The 17,002-nt window shown below is 44.7% G+C and overlaps 2 protein-coding genes across 2 annotated transcripts; both read left to right on the forward strand.

Moving 5' to 3' along the window:
- Window positions 1–3,429: 3,429 nt before the first annotated feature.
- On the forward strand, window positions 3,430–4,866 carry LOC137541077 (E3 ubiquitin-protein ligase TRIM7-like). The gene has a single exon (XM_068262219.1). It carries the CDS (start codon window positions 3,430–3,432, stop codon window positions 4,864–4,866), a length of 1,437 nt encoding a protein of 478 aa, XP_068118320.1.
- Window positions 4,867–8,932: 4,066 nt separating this feature from the next.
- On the forward strand, window positions 8,933–12,157 carry LOC137541078 (trichohyalin-like). Its single transcript, XM_068262220.1, has one exon. The coding sequence runs from the start codon at window positions 8,933–8,935 to the stop codon at window positions 12,155–12,157; it is 3,225 nt and encodes a 1,074-aa protein (XP_068118321.1).
- Window positions 12,158–17,002: the final 4,845 nt, after the last annotated feature.

Here is a 17,002-nt window from a genome sequence, read left to right on the forward strand (position 1 = left end):
TTGCCACCAGCAGAGCCCATTCCCCTGGATGACCTTGGTGGTGATCCTTGGATTCTTTTTCACCTCTCTCACTATCCTCCTGGCCAGCACAGGTGTCACCTTTGGCTTCTGGCCACGTCCTCTGAGATTTTCCACAGTGCGGCACATCTTGTATTTTTTAATAATACTTTGCACTGTAGCCACTGGAACTTGAAAACACTTAGAAATGGCCTTGTAATCCTTTCCTGACTTGTGAGCAGCCACAATGCACAGCCGCAGGTCCTCACTGAGCTCCTTTGTCTTAGCCATGACTGTCCACAAACCAACTGCAGAGAGCTGCTGTTTTTCACCTGTTGAGTTAATTAAAACAGCTGTTCCCAAATAATCAGGGTAATTAGGATGCTTTAGAACAGCTTGGACTATTTGGAATGGTGTAGAACTTTGGATTTTCCCACAGACTGTGACAGTTCGTGAATAATTTTGGACTGGACACTTTTTGCTCAAATGTAAATAAAAGCTGAGAAATGCTTTTTTCCACAATAACGCCTCTTGTACATCGTCTTATTATATTTTGGGAGACACCTATGTCATTTCCTGTCAAAAAATTACTTGCTGGTTTAATAAAAGTAACTTTAAGCCAAAATTTGCCAGGGATATGAATAATTATGGGCAGCACTGTATACCTGGAAATGGATATACATGAAGATTGACATACCTGAACAAAGATATACGTGAGCATTGATATGAGTAAACATTGATGTACGTGATATGTGCATAAAAAATCCTTATAAAAAAATGCAGTTTTTGTAATATGAAACAGGGAAGTACCGTTTACCTGAATTCTCAGCTTCTTATTTCCTCCTCATCAATGTTCCTGTTCACGCCAGGCCTGGAGCTAATGCTGAAACATGTCCCAGACCAGCAACCACTCTTCTCACCTAGAAAGCTTCTGTACTCCACCCCAACCACATCGCTTCCATCTCCCCCAGAGAACAAGATTATTCAAAGCCGTATCCCTTTGGCAAACTGGTGGGCATCTCCTGGAAAGGGGCAACACCTGGACTCTGTTGCTGCCTTTCCAGAAGGTCTAAAGGGAACCTAACTCCAGGAGATCTTTATGGTCTGCAGTTTGGCAGCCTCGGCTAACCTTCCCTAAAGAGACTGGACAGAGCTTCAACTTCTGTCTCCCCCCACTCTGTGGCTCCTCATCCACAGCAGAATCCTCAGACACGGACTCAGAAGAGAACCCACCCTACAGACCAGAACAAGGGGATCCGCCTCATAGTCAACAGTCCCATCTTCAAAAGTTCTGATCAGTGTAGGGAAGGAAGACCTCCAGGGTCCCTGAAAGAGGAGATGCAAGGAGACAACTAGGAACCACTGGAGTATTAGAATAACCTGTGTATGGTGTTCTGCTCCACAAATGATGCCACCTACTTAAAGAGGAACTCCAGCCTAAACAAACATACTGTCATTAAGTTACATTAGTTGTGTTAATTAAAATAGATAGGTAATATAATCTCTTACCCACCCTGTTTTAAAAGAACAGGCAAATGTTTGATTTCATGATGGCAGCCATCTTTTTGGTTGAAAGGAGGTGACAGGGAGCATGAGACACAGTTCCAACTGTCCTGTGTCCTGAGCACCTTTCCCAGTTGCTAGGCAACGTGAACCACAACATAGGAAATCCCATCATGCTCTGCACAGCATCAGGGAAAACTTTGGTAAGAAAAACAAAGTCCTGATGCTGTGAAACTGTTAAATAAACACCAAGCCTTTTCAGTTCTGCTGAGTAGATTTTTAGTCCGGAGGTTCACTTTAACAACTCCTGCAAAGCAGATAGGGGGTCTCAGTCCATAAAGCTTATAAGCTTTTATCTGAGATGTGACCGACTGGCAAGAGATGAAACTGCTGCAGAGTTTCGGGGACAAGCAGCACCGATATAGCTGGTCATGACTACAAATAAAAATGTCTCCATTTCTGGTAAGAAGAAGAAACTAGACCATCATTTCATATTGTCAGCAAGCAGCCGGAGGTCACTGAACTGATCTGTCATCGGCTTACCTGACAGTTATGCAAATGAAGACATTTTTCATAACATATGACTGAAGCCAGTTTACCCCGAGGCTGTAAAACCGGTTGTGAAACCCTGAGGGGTGATCTGTGAGTGCTGCATGTGTATGTAGGTCAGGTGCTTGCCAATGCCTAGCTACACTGTTTATCATTATCTGAGGTGCTGTACAACCACCGTCCCACACCTGCTGACTACACACCGTTCACTGTCCATGTCATTGTCCTGTAACCCCCCCAGTGTCAGCGTGTCATTGTCCTGTGACCCCCCAGTGTCAGCGTGTCATTGTCCTGTCACCCCCCCCCCAGTGTCAGCGTGTCATTGTCCTGTCACCCCCCCCCCCGTGTCAGCGTGTCATTGTCCTGTCACACCCCCCCCCCCCCCCCCCGTGTCAGCGCGTCATTGTCCTGTCACCTCCCCAGTGTCAGCGTGTCATTGTCCTGTAACCCCCCCAGTGTCAGCATGTCATGGTTCTGTGACCCTCCCCCCCCCCAGTGTCAGCGTGTCATTGTCCTGTGACCCCCAGTGCCTGCGTGTCATTGTCCTGTGACCCCCCAGTGTCAGCGTGTCATTGTCCTGTAAACCCCCCCCTCAGTGTCAGCGTGTCATTGTCCTGTGACCCCCCAGTGTCAGCGTGTCATTGTCCTGTAAAACCCCCCCTCAGTGTCAGCATGTCATTGCCCTGTGACCCCCCCCCCCATGTCAGCGTGTCATTGTCCTGTGACCACCCCCCCCCCCCCAGTGTCAGCGTGTCATTGTCCTGCAACCCCCCCAGTGTCAGCGTGTCATTGTCCTGTGACCCCCCCCCCAGTGTCAGCGTGTCATTGTTCTGTGACCCCCCCCCCCCGCCAGTGTCAGCATGTCATTGCCCTGTGACCCCCCCCCCCCCAGTGTCAGCGTGTCATTGCCCTGTGACCCCCCCCCCCAGTGTCAGAGTGTCATTGTCCTGTAACCCAGCCCCCAGTGTCAGCGTGTCATTTGTCCTGCAACCCCCCCCCCCCCCAGTGTCAGCGTGGCATTGTCCTGTGACCCACCCCCCAGGAGCCACTATGTCCTTGCTCTGAAATTTCCAGCTATCAGACACTGGTGGAGAAGCTTCCTTCTAGCAGATGGGACTTTCTCAGGTGTTTGGCATTAAGCCTAGCATGTTTCTCTGCATCATAGTTCTATGTACTCCCCTGCAGACTTTCCGCATAACTTTTTACAATTTGCATAATATGTATCTGCTGCAAGGCACCATCGCGCTCTGCTCACCTATGCGACAGGATTCTGATTTGGTCTATAATCCCTCCCCTCCCCTCCCCTTGAGGATAAAACACAAAGTGGTGCTACAGGTTTGTCAGAATGCTGCCTGGACACCGTGTGCTCTTCAGACAATGATGGCATATCGGGAAAGTGTCTATGAGCGTATTCTCCTCGGGTCACGAAATTCAAAATCTAGATTAAACAACTATGGACAGAATAATCTGAATCGACGGGAGAGTCTGTTGAAGGATGACAATGGGAATTCTTCACAGTCAGTCGTCAACTGCACCTACTGCATCAACTTAGCAGTTCCAGCTGTGAAGTCCTGTCTGCTCTGTGAAGCTGCTCTGTGTGAAGACCATGTTGATGTACACAGCCAGTCGCCACAGCATGTCCTCACCTTCCCCTTCAAACCTTCAGAACAGCCGCAGAGCTTCAAGTGCTCCACACACAGCAAGGTGATGGAGTACTACTGCTTTGAGGATGCTGCCTGCCTCTGTGTGTCCTGCTGCCTGGCTGGAGAGCACAGAGGCCACAAGGTCGAGCCACTGGATAAGGCCTGTGATATAAAAAAGGGGGATTTGAGAAAACACCTGGAGAAACTGTTTTCACAACAAAGGAGCACAGAGAGTAGACTCCTGAAACTCCAGCAGCAAAAGGAAGAGGTGGAAGGTAGAGCAGCTCTTGTAACAGAGAGGGTCAGTGCCATGTTCTGCAACCTTAGGAGACAGCTGGAAGAGCTGGAAAGAAGAGTCCTGCTTGAGATTGCAGCAGAAGAAATCAGGATCACTCAGCCATTCACAGTCCTCATCGAACAGCTGGAGATACAACAGCAAGAGCTGTCCCAGAACATAAGTCGTATCGAGGAGCTCATCAACTCTGCAGATCCCATCAGCACCTTGACCAAGATACCAAAGACTGGAATGGTATCTTGGATGATTGAAGACAGAGACAATCCGATCTGTGATCTTGAAGACCTAGATGAAGGATTTATCTCTGCGGCATTGCTCAGATCTTTCAATGAGTTGATGGACACAGTCAAGAAAGCTACAAGCACTTCGGAACTGCTGCTAGACCTAGAAACTGCTGCTAATGATGTGTATGTATCTGGTGACAAAAAAACTCTTTCATGGACAAAAATAAACCAACAACGACCAAAAATTCCCAACAGATTCAAAAGCCTTCAAATCCTGAGCAGCAGCACCTTCAACTCTGGCCGCCATTACTGGGAAGTGCAGGCCAGCCAGACAGGGGATTGGACTATAGGGGTGTGCTACCCCAGTGTCGAGCGGAAAGGAAGCACCTCAATCTTAGGGAACAACAGCAAATCCTGGTGCTTGAGCTGGAAAGATAAAAAACTGTTCATACAGAACGACCAAAAATCCAAGCATTTCCTCAACCCCTTCCACTGTTTCAGAGTCGGAATCTACTTGGACTATGAAGCCGGGAAGCTGTCCTTTTACAAGGTGGATGAGCCCATTCGACACCTCCACACCTTCATAGTCACCTTCACTGAACCCCTACACGCTGCCTTCTCTATACAGCATGGCTGGCTGAGAATCAAGACTTAAACCCATTCCTTCACCAGGGGTGATCCAAGATACCACATTGCCTTCAATCTCACTGGAGGAGCAGGTCAAACCAAGGGGACAGATTCTAGCTTGTCCATGCATGTCCCGTTTCTACAGGACAGAGACAGGAAAAGTGTTAAGAAAAAGAAGAGTGTTCTTGTGTGTGGCAACGCTATACAGGGTGTAGTCATGGTCTTTATAGGCTTGTAAATGAGTGAACTGTACACAAGTACAATGCATTCATATATTCAGGTAGGTGGTCCTCCACCAAACACTGGAGAATTGTAAGGTGGCCCCTGGCATATTGCAATCCCCAATGATGGGTTATTATAAGAATGAACCTTGATTCTTTTTGTTAGGTAATGGTGACCTCTATTATTATAATGTAATTATGCGATATCTCCTATATAGAAGGTTGTGTGGTGATGGTGGTTCGGAGGGGAATCAGGACATTTGGGTGCCTGGGGCTAATTGGAATATTTGGGTGTCCCATAGATGCTAATGCAAAATATCTGCTATTGGGCACCTAGAGCAGAAAATTGGGAGCCCGATAAATAGCAGGCGCCAGGCCCATCCAACCGAAAATTTTCATTTTAATATATATGGTTTTCAAATTGTTTTAGAGAATTATTTTGTAAATTGAAATGTATTGACTTAGAAATGCATATTTTTGTATTTACATTATTTACGATGGAGGGAGGGGTTTCAGGGTTAGGCGTCAGGAAGGGGGGTTTAGGGTTAGGAAGGGGGGTTTTAGGGTTAGGTATCAGGAAGGGGGTTTTTAGGGTTAGGCGTCAGGAAGGGGGGTTTAGGGTTAGGCGTCAGGAAGTAGGGTTTTAGGGTTAGGCAGAGTTAGGCGTCAGGAGAGGGGTTTAGGGTTAGGCATCAGGAAGGGGGTTTTAGGGTTAGGCGTCAGGAAGGGGGGTTTAGGAAGGGGATTTTAGGGTTAGGGGTCAGGAATGTGGGTTTTAGGGTTAGTCATCAGGAAGGGGGGTTTATGGTTAGGAAGGGGGGTTTAGGGTTAGGCGTCAAGAAGGGGGGTTTTAGGGTTAGGCATCAGAAAGGGGGTTTTAGGGTTAGGAAGGGGGGTTTAGGGTTAGGAAGGGGGGTTTAGGGTTAGGCATCAGGAAGGGGGGTTTAGGGTTAGGCGTCAGGAAGGAGGTTTAGGGTTAGGAAGGGGGGTTTAGGGTTAGGCATCAGGAAGGGGGGTTTAGGGTTAGGCGTCAGGAAGGGGGGTTTTAGGCTTAGGCATCAGGAAGGAGGTTTAGGATTAGGCATCATAAGGTGGGGGGGGGGGGGTTACGGTTAGGCACCACTGGGGGGTGGGGGGTTAGGGTTGGGCATCAGAAAGGGGGAGTTTTGGGTTGGGCACCACCAGGGGGATGTTAGGGGTAAGGGTTAAGCATCAGTGGGCGGGTTCTGTGTGAGAGTATGGTTAGGTTTAGTTGTAGTAAAATATTGGTAATACAGGTAGTCCCCGACTTACGAATGCCCGACTTACGAACAACCCGCCGATACGAACGGCATGGATTCTGTGTTTCCATGGGAACAAGTAAAAAAAATTTAAATTGGACTTGTAGTTTTTTTCTAAGAAAAAATGGCTTTTAAACTTGTATAAGCAGGTACAGAGGGCAGAGGTGACACAGAGGGGGACACTGGAGGCACAGAGGAGGTACAGAGGGCAGAGGTGACACAGAGGGGGACACTGGAGGCACAGAGGAGGTACAGGGGGCAGAGGTGACACAGAGGGGGACACTGGAGGCACAGGGGGAACAGAGGAGGTACAGGGGGCAGAGGTGACACAGAGGGGGACACTAGAGGCACAGGGGGGCACAGAGGAGGTACAGAGGGCAGAGGTGACACAGAGGGGGACACTGGAGGCACAGGGGGGGGGGGGGGGGGGTCTTCCAAAACAAAAAAATATGAGCATGCATAATTACGGCTAGTAAACCACCATTGGTAAAACAAGGGGGGGGGGGGGGGAATAGGTCTTAGACCTGAATAAACACTAAAGCAACCAGAAAAGAAGGACACCCCAATATTATCAATATCAATAATGCTCAATACCATATGAGGAATTACTGGTCAAGAGGCAAAAAGGTAAATGTAGAAAATCTTTATTAAATGCCAACCACAATAATAAAAACAATTAAAAACAAAGCAGCCATGCCTGGGTCTTAAGGCCCCTATTATGATAAATAGCCCATCTGAGCCCTGCAATATGTATGATAAATAATGCTTTATATATAAATAATAAGTATGAATAAACCAACACTGTATCACAGTTAAAAGGAGGGAGAGACGCACATAAGAATACTATAGGGATATAATACAATATCTCACAATTGCCCGCATCTGCATCAATTGAATGACAAGGTGCTAGCGAAAAAGTGCTAAAGTGCTATATAAAAATACAGATTTACTATATAAGTTTCAAAAGGTATCGTGCAGACACTAAAACAGGTGAAGAATATACTCATGTATCAATCACTGAATAGTATTATTAAGAACCTCTAAACATGTTGCTGAATTACGGTTGTCAATATTCCCAGAGTGTGAATACATAAGGTGAATAGAAAAATGAGAGGTTGAGGTGAGCATGTGATATAGAAATAGGTATGAGGAAAGAATGAAGCAGAGTAGAGAATACAGGTATGAGGAAAGAATAAAGCAGAGTAGAGAATACAGGTATGAGGAAAGAATGAAGCAGAGAAGAGAATACAGGTATGAGGAAAGAATGAAGCAGAGTACAGAATACAGGTATGAGGAAAGAATGAAGCAGAGAAGAGAATACAGGTATGAGGAAAGAATGAAGCAGAGAAGAGAATACAGGTATGAGGAAAGAATGAAGCAGAGTAGAGAATACAGGTATGAGGAAAGAATAAAGCAGAGTAGAGAATACAGGTATGAGGAAAGAATAAAGCAGTGTAGAGAATACAGGTATGAGGAAAGAATAAAGCAGAGTAGAGAATACAGGTATGAGGAAAGAATGAAGCAGAGTAGAGAATACAGGTATGAGGAAAGAATGAAGCAGAGTAGAGAATACAGGTATGAGGAAAGAATGAAGCAGAGTAGAGAATACAGGTATGAGGAAAGAATAAAGCAGTGTAGAGAATACAGGTATGAGGAAAGATGAAGCAGAGTAGAGAATACAGGTATGAGGAAAGAATAAAGCAGAGTAGAGAATACAGGTATGAGGAAAGAATGAAGCAGAGTAGAGAATACAGGTATGAGGAAAGAATGAAGCAGAGTAGAGAATACAGGTATGAGGAAAGAATAAAGCAGTGTAGAGAATACAGGTATGAGGAAAGATGAAGCAGAGTAGAGAATACAGGTATGAGGAAAGAATAAAGCAGAGTAGAGAATACAGGTATGAGGAAAGAATGAAGCAGAGAAGAGAATACAGGTATGAGGAAAGAATGAAGCAGAGTAGAGAATACAGGTATGAGGAAAGAATGAAGCAGACAAGAGAATACAGGTATGAGGAAAGAATGAAGCAGAGTAGAGAATACAGGTATGAGGAAAGAATGAAGCAGAGTACAGAATACAGGTATGAGGAAAGAATGAAGCAGAGAAGAGAATACAGGTATGAGGAAAGAATGAAGCAGAGAAGAGAATACAGGTATGAGGAAAGAATGAAGCAGAGTACAGAATACAGGTATGAGGAAAGAATGAAGCAGAGAAGAGAATACAGGTATGAGGAAAGAATAAAGCAGAGTAGAGAATACAGGTATGAGGAAAGAATAAAGCAGAGTAGAGAATACAGGTATGAGGAAAGAATAAAGCAGAGTAGAGAATACAGGTATGAGGAAAGAATAAAGCAGAGTAGAGAATACAGGTATGAGGAAAGAATGAAGCAGAGCAGAGAATACAGGTATGAGGAAAGAATGAAGCAGAGTAGAGAATACAGGTATGAGGAAAGAATGAAGCAGAGTACAGAATACAGGTATGAGGAAAGAATGAAGCAGAGTAGAGAATACAGGTATGAAGAAAGAATGAAGCAGAGAAGAGAATACAGGTATGAGGAAAGAATGAAGCAGAGTAGAGAATACAGGTATGAGGTAAAATGAAGCAGAGTAGAGAATACAGGTATGAGGAAAGAATGAAGCAGAGAAGAGAATACAGGTATGAGGAAAGAATGAAGCAGAGTAGAGAATACAGGTATGAGGAAAGAATGAAGCAGAGTATAGAATACAGGTATGAGGAAATAATGAAGCAGAGTAGAGAATACAGGTATGAGGAAAGAATAAAGCAGAGTAGAGAATACAGGTATGAGGAAATAATGAAGCAGAGTAGAGAATACAGGTATGAGGAAAGAATGAAGCAGAGTAGAGAATACAGGTATGAGGAAAGAATGAAGCAGAGTAGAGAATACAGGTATGAGGAAAGAATGAAGCAGAGAAGAGAATACAGGTATGAGGAAAGAATAAAGCAGAGTAGAGAATACAGGTATGAGGAAAGAATAAAGCAGAGTAGAGAATACAGGTATGAGGAAAGAATAAAGCAGAGTAGAGAATACAGGTATGAGGAAAGAATGAAGCAGAGTAGAGAATACAGGTATGAGGAAAGAATGAAGCAGAGTAGAGAATACAGGTATGAGGAAAGAAGGAAGCAGAGTAGAGAATACAGGTATGAGGAAAGAAGGAAGCAGAGTAGAGAATACAGGTATGAGGAAAGAAGGAAGCAGAGTAGAGAATACAGGTATGAGGAAAGAATGAAGCAGAGTAGAGAATACAGGTATGAGGAAAGAATGAAGCAGAGAAGAGAATACAGGTATGAGGAAAGAATGAAGCAGAGTAGAGAATACAGGTATGAGGAAAGAATGAAGCAGAGAAGAGAATACAGGTATGAGGAAAGAATGAAGCAGAGTAGAGAATACAGGTATGAGGAAAGAATAAAGCAGAGTAGAGAATACAGGTATGAGGAAAGAAGGAAGCAGAGTAGAGAATACAGGTATAAGGAAAGAATAAAGCAGAGTAGAGAATACAGGTATGAGGAAAGAATAAAGCAGAGTAGAGAATACAGGTATAAGGAAAGAATGAAGCAGAGAAGAGAATACAGGTATGAGGAAAGAATGAAGCAGAGTAGAGAATACAGGTATGAGGAAAGAATGAAGCAGAGAAGAGAATACAGGTATGAGGAAAGAATGAAGCAGAGTAGAGAATACAGGTATGAGGAAAGAATGAAGCAGAGTAGAGAATACAGGTATGAGGAAAGAAGGAAGCAGAGTAGAGAATACAGGTATAAGGAAAGAATAAAGCAGAGTAGAGAATACAGGTATGAGGAAAGAATAAAGCAGAGTAGAGAATACAGGTATAAGGAAAGAATGAAGCAGAGAAGAGAATACAGGTATGAGGAAAGAATGAAGCAGAGTAGAGAATACAGGTATGAGGAAAGAATGAAGCAGAGTAGAGAATACAGGTATGAGGAAAGAAGGAAGCAGAGTAGAGAATACAGGTATGAGGAAAGAAGGAAGCAGAGTAGAGAATACAGGTATGAGGAAAGAATGAAGCAGAGTACAGAATACAGGTATGAGGAAAGAATGAAGCAGAGTACAGAATACAGGTATGAGGAAATAATGAAGCAGAGTACAGAATACAGGTATGAGGAAATAATGAAGCAGAGAAGAGAATACAGGTATGAGGAAAGAATGAAGCAGAGAAGAGAATACAGGTATGAGGAAATAATGAAGCAGAGAAGAGAATACAGGTATGAGGAAAGAATGAAGCAGAGAAGAGAATACAGGTATGAGGAAAGAATGAAGCAGAGTAGAGAATACAGGTATGAGGAAAGAAGGAAGCAGAGTAGAGAATACAGGTATGAGGAAAGAATGAAGCAGAGTAGAGAATACAGGTATGAGGAAAGAATGAAGCAGAGAAGAGAATACAGGTATGAGGAAAGAATGAAGCAGAGTATAGAATACAGGTATGAGGAAAGAATGAAGCAGAGTAGAGAATACAGGTATGAGGAAAGAATGAAGCAGAGTAGAGAATACAGGTATGAGGAAAGAATGAAGCAGAGTAGAGAATACAGGTATGAGGAAAGAATGAAGCAGAGTAGAGAATACAGGTATGAGGAAAGAATGAAGCAGAGAAGAGAATACAGGTATGAGGAAAGAATGAAGCAGAGTAGAGAATACAGGTATGAGGAAAGAATGAAGCAGAGAAGAGAATACAGGTATGAGGAAAGAATGAAGCAGAGTAGAGAATACAGGTATGAGGAAAGAATGAAGCAGAGAAGAGAATACAGGTATGAGGAAAGAAGGAAGCAGAGTAGAGAATACAGGTATGAGGAAAGAAGGAAGCAGAGTAGAGAATACAGGTATGAGGAAAGAATGAAGCAGAGTACAGAATACAGGTATGAGGAAAGAATGAAGCAGAGAAGAGAATACAGGTATGAGGAAAGAATAAAGCAGTGTAGAGAATACAGGTATGAGGAAAGAATGAAGCAGAGTAGAGAATACAGGTATGAGGAAAGAATGAAGCAGAGTAGAGAATACAGGTATGAGGAAAGAATGAAGCAGAGTAGAGAATACAGGTATGAGGAAAGAATAAAGGAAAGTAGAGAATACAGGTATGAGGAAAGAATGAAGCAGAGTAGAGAATACAGGTATGAGGAAAGAATGAAGCAGAGTAGAGAATACAGGTATGAGGAAAGAATAAAGGAAAGTAGAGAATACAGGTATGAGGAAAGAATAAAGCAGAGAAGAGAATACAGGTATGAGGAAAGAATGAAGCAGAGTAGAGAATACAGGTATGAGGAAAGAAGGAAGCAGAGTAGAGAATACAGGTATGAGGAAAGAATGAAGCAGAGTAGAGAATACAGGTATGAGGAAAGAATGAAGCAGAGTAGAGAATACAGGTATGAGGAAAGAATGAAGCAGAGAAGAGAATACAGGTATGAGGAAAGAATGAAGCAGAGTAGAGAATACAGGTATGAGGAAAGAATGAAGCAGAGTAGAGAATACAGGTATGAGGAAAGAATGAAGCAGAGTAGAGAATACAGGTATGAGGAAAGAAGGAAGCAGAGTAGAGAATACAGGTATGAGGAAAGAATGAAGCAGAGTACAGAATACAGGTATGAGGAAAGAATGAAGCAGAGTAGAGAATACAGGTATGAGGAAAGAATGAAGCAGAGAAGAGAATACAGGTATGAGGAAAGAATGAAGCAGAGTAGAGAATACAGGTATGAGGAAAGAATGAAGCAGAGTAGAGAATACAGGTATGAGGAAAGAATGAAGCAGAGTAGAGAATACAGGTATGAGGAAAGAATAAAGGAAAGTAGAGAATGAATGGCGCAGGGCTCACCTAAATGACGCAATGAAAGGACCCAGGGATGGCTGTGTCGGCGCTACCCGCGCCGTCCGACTGGTTCCGCCGAAGCTGCAAAGGGACTGGATGCACAGGGGGGCACAGAGGAGGTTACAGGGGACAGAGATGGCACAATGTTCCGACGTAAGAACAGATTCAGCTTAAGAACAAACCTACAGCCCATATCTCGTTCGTTAACCAGGGACTACCTGTACAGTGTATATCAATGTTTTAATATCCTCATTGCGACTGTAAAGATTTCTTTGTTTTCTTTGTTATAGGCCGGTTTTCCTGGCCCCCTTCTTTAATGTTTGTATTTGATGTGTTGTGGAGGATGTGTTGTCCAGCACAGGTTTCCTGTAACTGTCCAGAACATAACAATTATATAATGGATATTAGACTTACATTTCACAGACGAGAACCATTACTGAAGGGTGAGTTCTCTGGAAGGCTCTGCTCTCTCATTTCCTGTAGAGATGGAGGCCACACAAAGAGGGACACCCTGGAAATGACAGCCAGTCCCTGGGGGCACAATGAAGTCCAGCCTGCATCCACTCCAGAGTCCAGCTTTCCAACACAGATGGGGAATTGTGGAAGAGGGAACATGGGTGGCCTTTCTAATTATTGTGCTTCTGACTTTCTTTGTGTGCCCTTCAACATACTCTAGAGGAAATCTAGGCCGGAGTTCTGCCTGGAGGTATCTATATCTCTTCAGGCATGGAAGACCAGTTACAGGTGAAACTCGAAAAAATTGTGCATAAGTGCATTTATTTCAGTAATTTGACTTAAAAGGTGAAATTAATATATGAAATAGACTCATAACAAATAAAGGCTTCAAATCTCTTGCTTTGCATGTGATAATGTTGATTATGGTTCCAGCTTACGAGATCCCCAAAATCAACATCTCCGATCATTAGAATGTTGTGGAAAGGTTCCATATTCTCAGCTCAAAGTGTCCGACTCTAATCAGCTAATTTATCCCAAACACCTGCAAAGGGCTCCAACTTCATATACAGTATTAGTTTCACCTTTTATGTTCAATTACTGAAATAAATTGACTTTTGCACCATATTCTAATTTTTCAAGCTTCACCGGTACGTGGGACTAATTCTCCAAAGTTATATATATTTATTAACAGCTATATTAAAATCTGTATCCAGGTGTTGTGCTCTGATTGCAGATTTGTTAGTGGCCATCTCAGTCCATATTGATGATGATATTGATATCCATATTGATACAGTTACCGGTATGTATCGATGAAATGAGGAAACCGACCAGTCAGCGATCAGATGACACAACACGGATGTCTTCCACTAGCAGCACCACCAGCTGAGATGTTGGGTGGTTGGTATTGGGTGCTCCTCTGTCTGCTCTAGCAGTAGCTACATGAAGTTTATAAATAAATATGACAATATCATTATGACATTATCACTTGCAGATCTGCTGCCTCCAGCTATATAGACAAAGTTCCTCCATGTTTGGAATAATATCTTTGGAAGCCATACTGGTACCCAACGGGCTGGTGATGATTACCACCGTCTGGTGAAGAGATGTGCGGTTATACCGGACAACTAGGGATGGTCGGAATGCCAAATTCCGATTCCGCGGTAATTCCGCATTCCGTCATGTACCGATTACCGATTCCGCTTTCCGCTACCAATTTCCGCATTCCAAGGCGGAATTTCCGCCGGAAATCGCGGAAATTCCGCCCGACTTTAACATCAATTTTCTCAAAAACTATAAGGTCTTTTTAAAAACTTATTTTTGCATCTTGCTCAGAAGGTTCTGTTTAATAAACCCTGAAAATTTGGTGTTTCTAGGACTTACGGGGGCTTTGCCATTAACTGCTAAAGTCGGCGGATTTTTACTGTAATGTAAAATGCAGAAAATAGGCAGATGCAGATTTTCTGCATTTTACATTACAGTAAAAAACCGCCGACTTTAGTGGTTAATAGAAAAGCCCCCTTAAGTCCTAGAAACACCAAATTTTCAGCGTTTATTAAACCAAATCTTGTGAACAAGATGCAAAAAAAAGTTTTCAAAAAGACCTTATAGTTTTTGAGAAAATCGATGTTAAAGTCGGGTGGATTTTCCGCGATTTCCGGCGGAAATTTCCGTGATTTCCGGCGGAAATCCGCCTACGGCACTAGCATTACCGATTTCCGCATTCCGATACGGAAATGCAATTTCCGATCGGAATTTCGGAAATTGCATTTCCGCGGAATCCGAATGAGCATCCCTACGGACAACCCATCGGGGTCTCCAGTGTGGGGCACCTTCAGACAGACCAGATGTCAGGTCATCTGATAATGGAGTGTGGCAGATTATTCTCATAATTCCAGAATGAGATATCATTATTGTTCTACAATCCCACCATGCATGTGTCACCACCTTGCCCTATCACAGTTGGCTTCATCCAATGTGTGACATGTAGGACAATCTCTGTGATTTGCTGTAACGTGTGAAATAAAGTCATTAAATGTTTACTCGCAGCTGGTGTTGTGTCATTGTTATTGTAGAAGGTCTATCTCTAGCAGAACTCGCACTCATGTCCAGGAGGAAAAAGCAAAGGCTTGCTCCCCCCACTGGGCTATACTCTTATGACAAGCTGTGTTAATCCTCCCCCTCATCTCTGGCTCCCCCTACCGGGCTATACTCTCATGACAAGCTGTGTTACTCCTCCCCCTCATCTCTGGCTCCCCCTACCGGGCTATACTCTCATGACAAGCTGTGTTACTCCTCCCCCTTATCTCTAGCTCCCCCTGCTGGGCTATACTCCATGGCAAGCTGTGTTACTCCTCCCCCTCATCTCTGGCTCCCCCTGCTGGGCTATACTCTCATGACAAGCTGTGTTACTCCTCCCCCTCATCTCTGGCTCCCCCTGCTGGGCTATACTCTCATGACAAGCTGTGTTACTCCTCCCCCTCATCTTTGACTCCCCCTGCTGGGCTATACTCATGGCAAGCTGTGTTACTCCTCCCCCTCATCTCTAGCTCCCCCTGCTGGGCTATAATCTCATGGCAAGCTGTGTTACTACTCCTCCTTATCTCTGGCTCCCCCTGCTGGGCTATACTCATGGCAAGCTGTGTTACTCCTCCCCCTCATCCAGGCCCGTTTCTAGGGGCCGTGCAGCTGTGCGGCAGCCCTGAGCGCAGATGGAGAAAGGGCGCTGCGACCTCACCCTCCCTCTCCCCAGGGGACTGCAGAGTAATTAGCACAGGGAAGCACTGTATATAGGGCAGACTGGCCAGGGGGGGAAGGGGGGCAATCTCCCCCCAGGCCGCCTTTCATTCAGTGATTTAGGGCCAGTCTGGTGTCTGGTGTTTTCAGGTTTGTTGTTGTAAGGCAATGTGAAACTTAAGGCTAGCTGATAAAAGTGCAATCAGAGGACAGGCAAGCTGGTAAATATACACAGCATGATGCAGAGCTTGCCTGGAGGGTCCATGGGTAAAACATCTGTCTGGTATCTCCCCATTGTTATTATGACTGCATGTGTGGATAAGGTGTTATACAAGTTGAAAAGTTTTTGACAGTCCCTAGACTCCAGGAGGGCTACTTTCTGACTTGTGTGAGAGACTGGCAGGGACAGGAGTCCTATTACAGGCAAGTAGCCTCTGTGTGATGTGCAACACAGATAAGCTCTCTGCTCCATCTCAGGCTATTCTCAATTTCTCTCCACTCTCCTCGCTAGTGCACGCCAAAATCGCAATAGCAATCGCTAGCAATTTGTGAGTGTGATTTTGTGAAGCGATTTTCAGAGCGATTTTTTTAATGAATTGCATGCAGTGTGTTTGTGATTTTGAAAAAATCACAACACTGCTATGAGAACACCGTCATAGGGCAACATTAGCCAAGCGCTTTTCAAATCACTATCGATTTGAAAAACACCCAGACACACTATTGGTGGGCACCAGCTTTCCCTCATTCACCTTTGTTTCCCTCTTCCCCTAGTGCTGACTGGCTGTGTCTTCTTGTCATACAGGAAAGCTAAGTAAAAGTGCAATCCTGGTGAGGGGTGCTTTCTGACTTGTGTGAGAAACTGGCAGGGACAGGAGTCAAATTACAGGCAAGTAGCCAGTCTAATGTGGGACTGCAATACAGATAACCCCCCCCCCCCCCAACCCCATGCATGCCTGTACTTTACCTGTCATGCTGTCCCTAGAGTGTTCTTTCTGTATTTTCACATTGGCGCTCCACGTGACTACTGGCATATACGACATGGGGTGCGTGTGTGATGTCATTTGGGCTGGGGCTGCCATGATAATGGGCCTCTAGTTTGTGTTTCCCCCCAGGCCAAAAGGTCCTAGTCCTCCCTCACCTCCCTGGTTCCAATCGGCACTCACTCGCCGCCGGTCTCCTCTCTGCATAGCCGCTGATACATACGCTGCTTCCTGTTTAGCAGGAAGCAGCGTGTGTATCAGCGTCTATGCAGAGAGGAGAAGACCGGCGGCGAGTGAGCGGCAAGTGGAACCAGGGAGGTGAGTAGCTGTATACAGCGCTTCCCTGCGCTAATTACTCTGCAGTCCGAGGGGGGGAGCATGGAAGGCGGCCCGGGGAGAGGAAGGAAGGGAAAGGTCGGGCTGCCCTCTTCGGCTGTGGCTACCCCCTCCATTATGAGGGAGGCCACCTACCTACCTAACTTATACTGGGGGAAGCTACCTATCTAAACTATACTGGGGGCACCTACCTATATAATCTATACTGGGGGAAGCTACCTATCTAAACTATACTGGAGGCACCTACCTATCTAACTTATGCTGGGGGCAACTATTCTGGCTACTTATATTAGAGGCACCCACTTAGCTAACCTATACTGGGGTCACCTA

This window comes from Hyperolius riggenbachi, chromosome 12 (genome assembly GCF_040937935.1).
Source record: "Hyperolius riggenbachi isolate aHypRig1 chromosome 12, aHypRig1.pri, whole genome shotgun sequence".
NCBI classification, from domain to species: Eukaryota; Metazoa; Chordata; class Amphibia; order Anura; family Hyperoliidae; genus Hyperolius; species Hyperolius riggenbachi.

What these genes read in the sequence shown, in the direction of transcription:
- LOC137541077 (XM_068262219.1), top strand. Translation starts at nt 3,430, where the DNA reads ATGGCATATCGGGAAAGTGTCTATGAGCGTATTCTCCTCGGGTCACGA.
- LOC137541078 (XM_068262220.1), top strand. Translation starts at nt 8,933, where the DNA reads ATGAAGCAGAGTAGAGAATACAGGTATGAGGAAAGAATGAAGCAGAGA.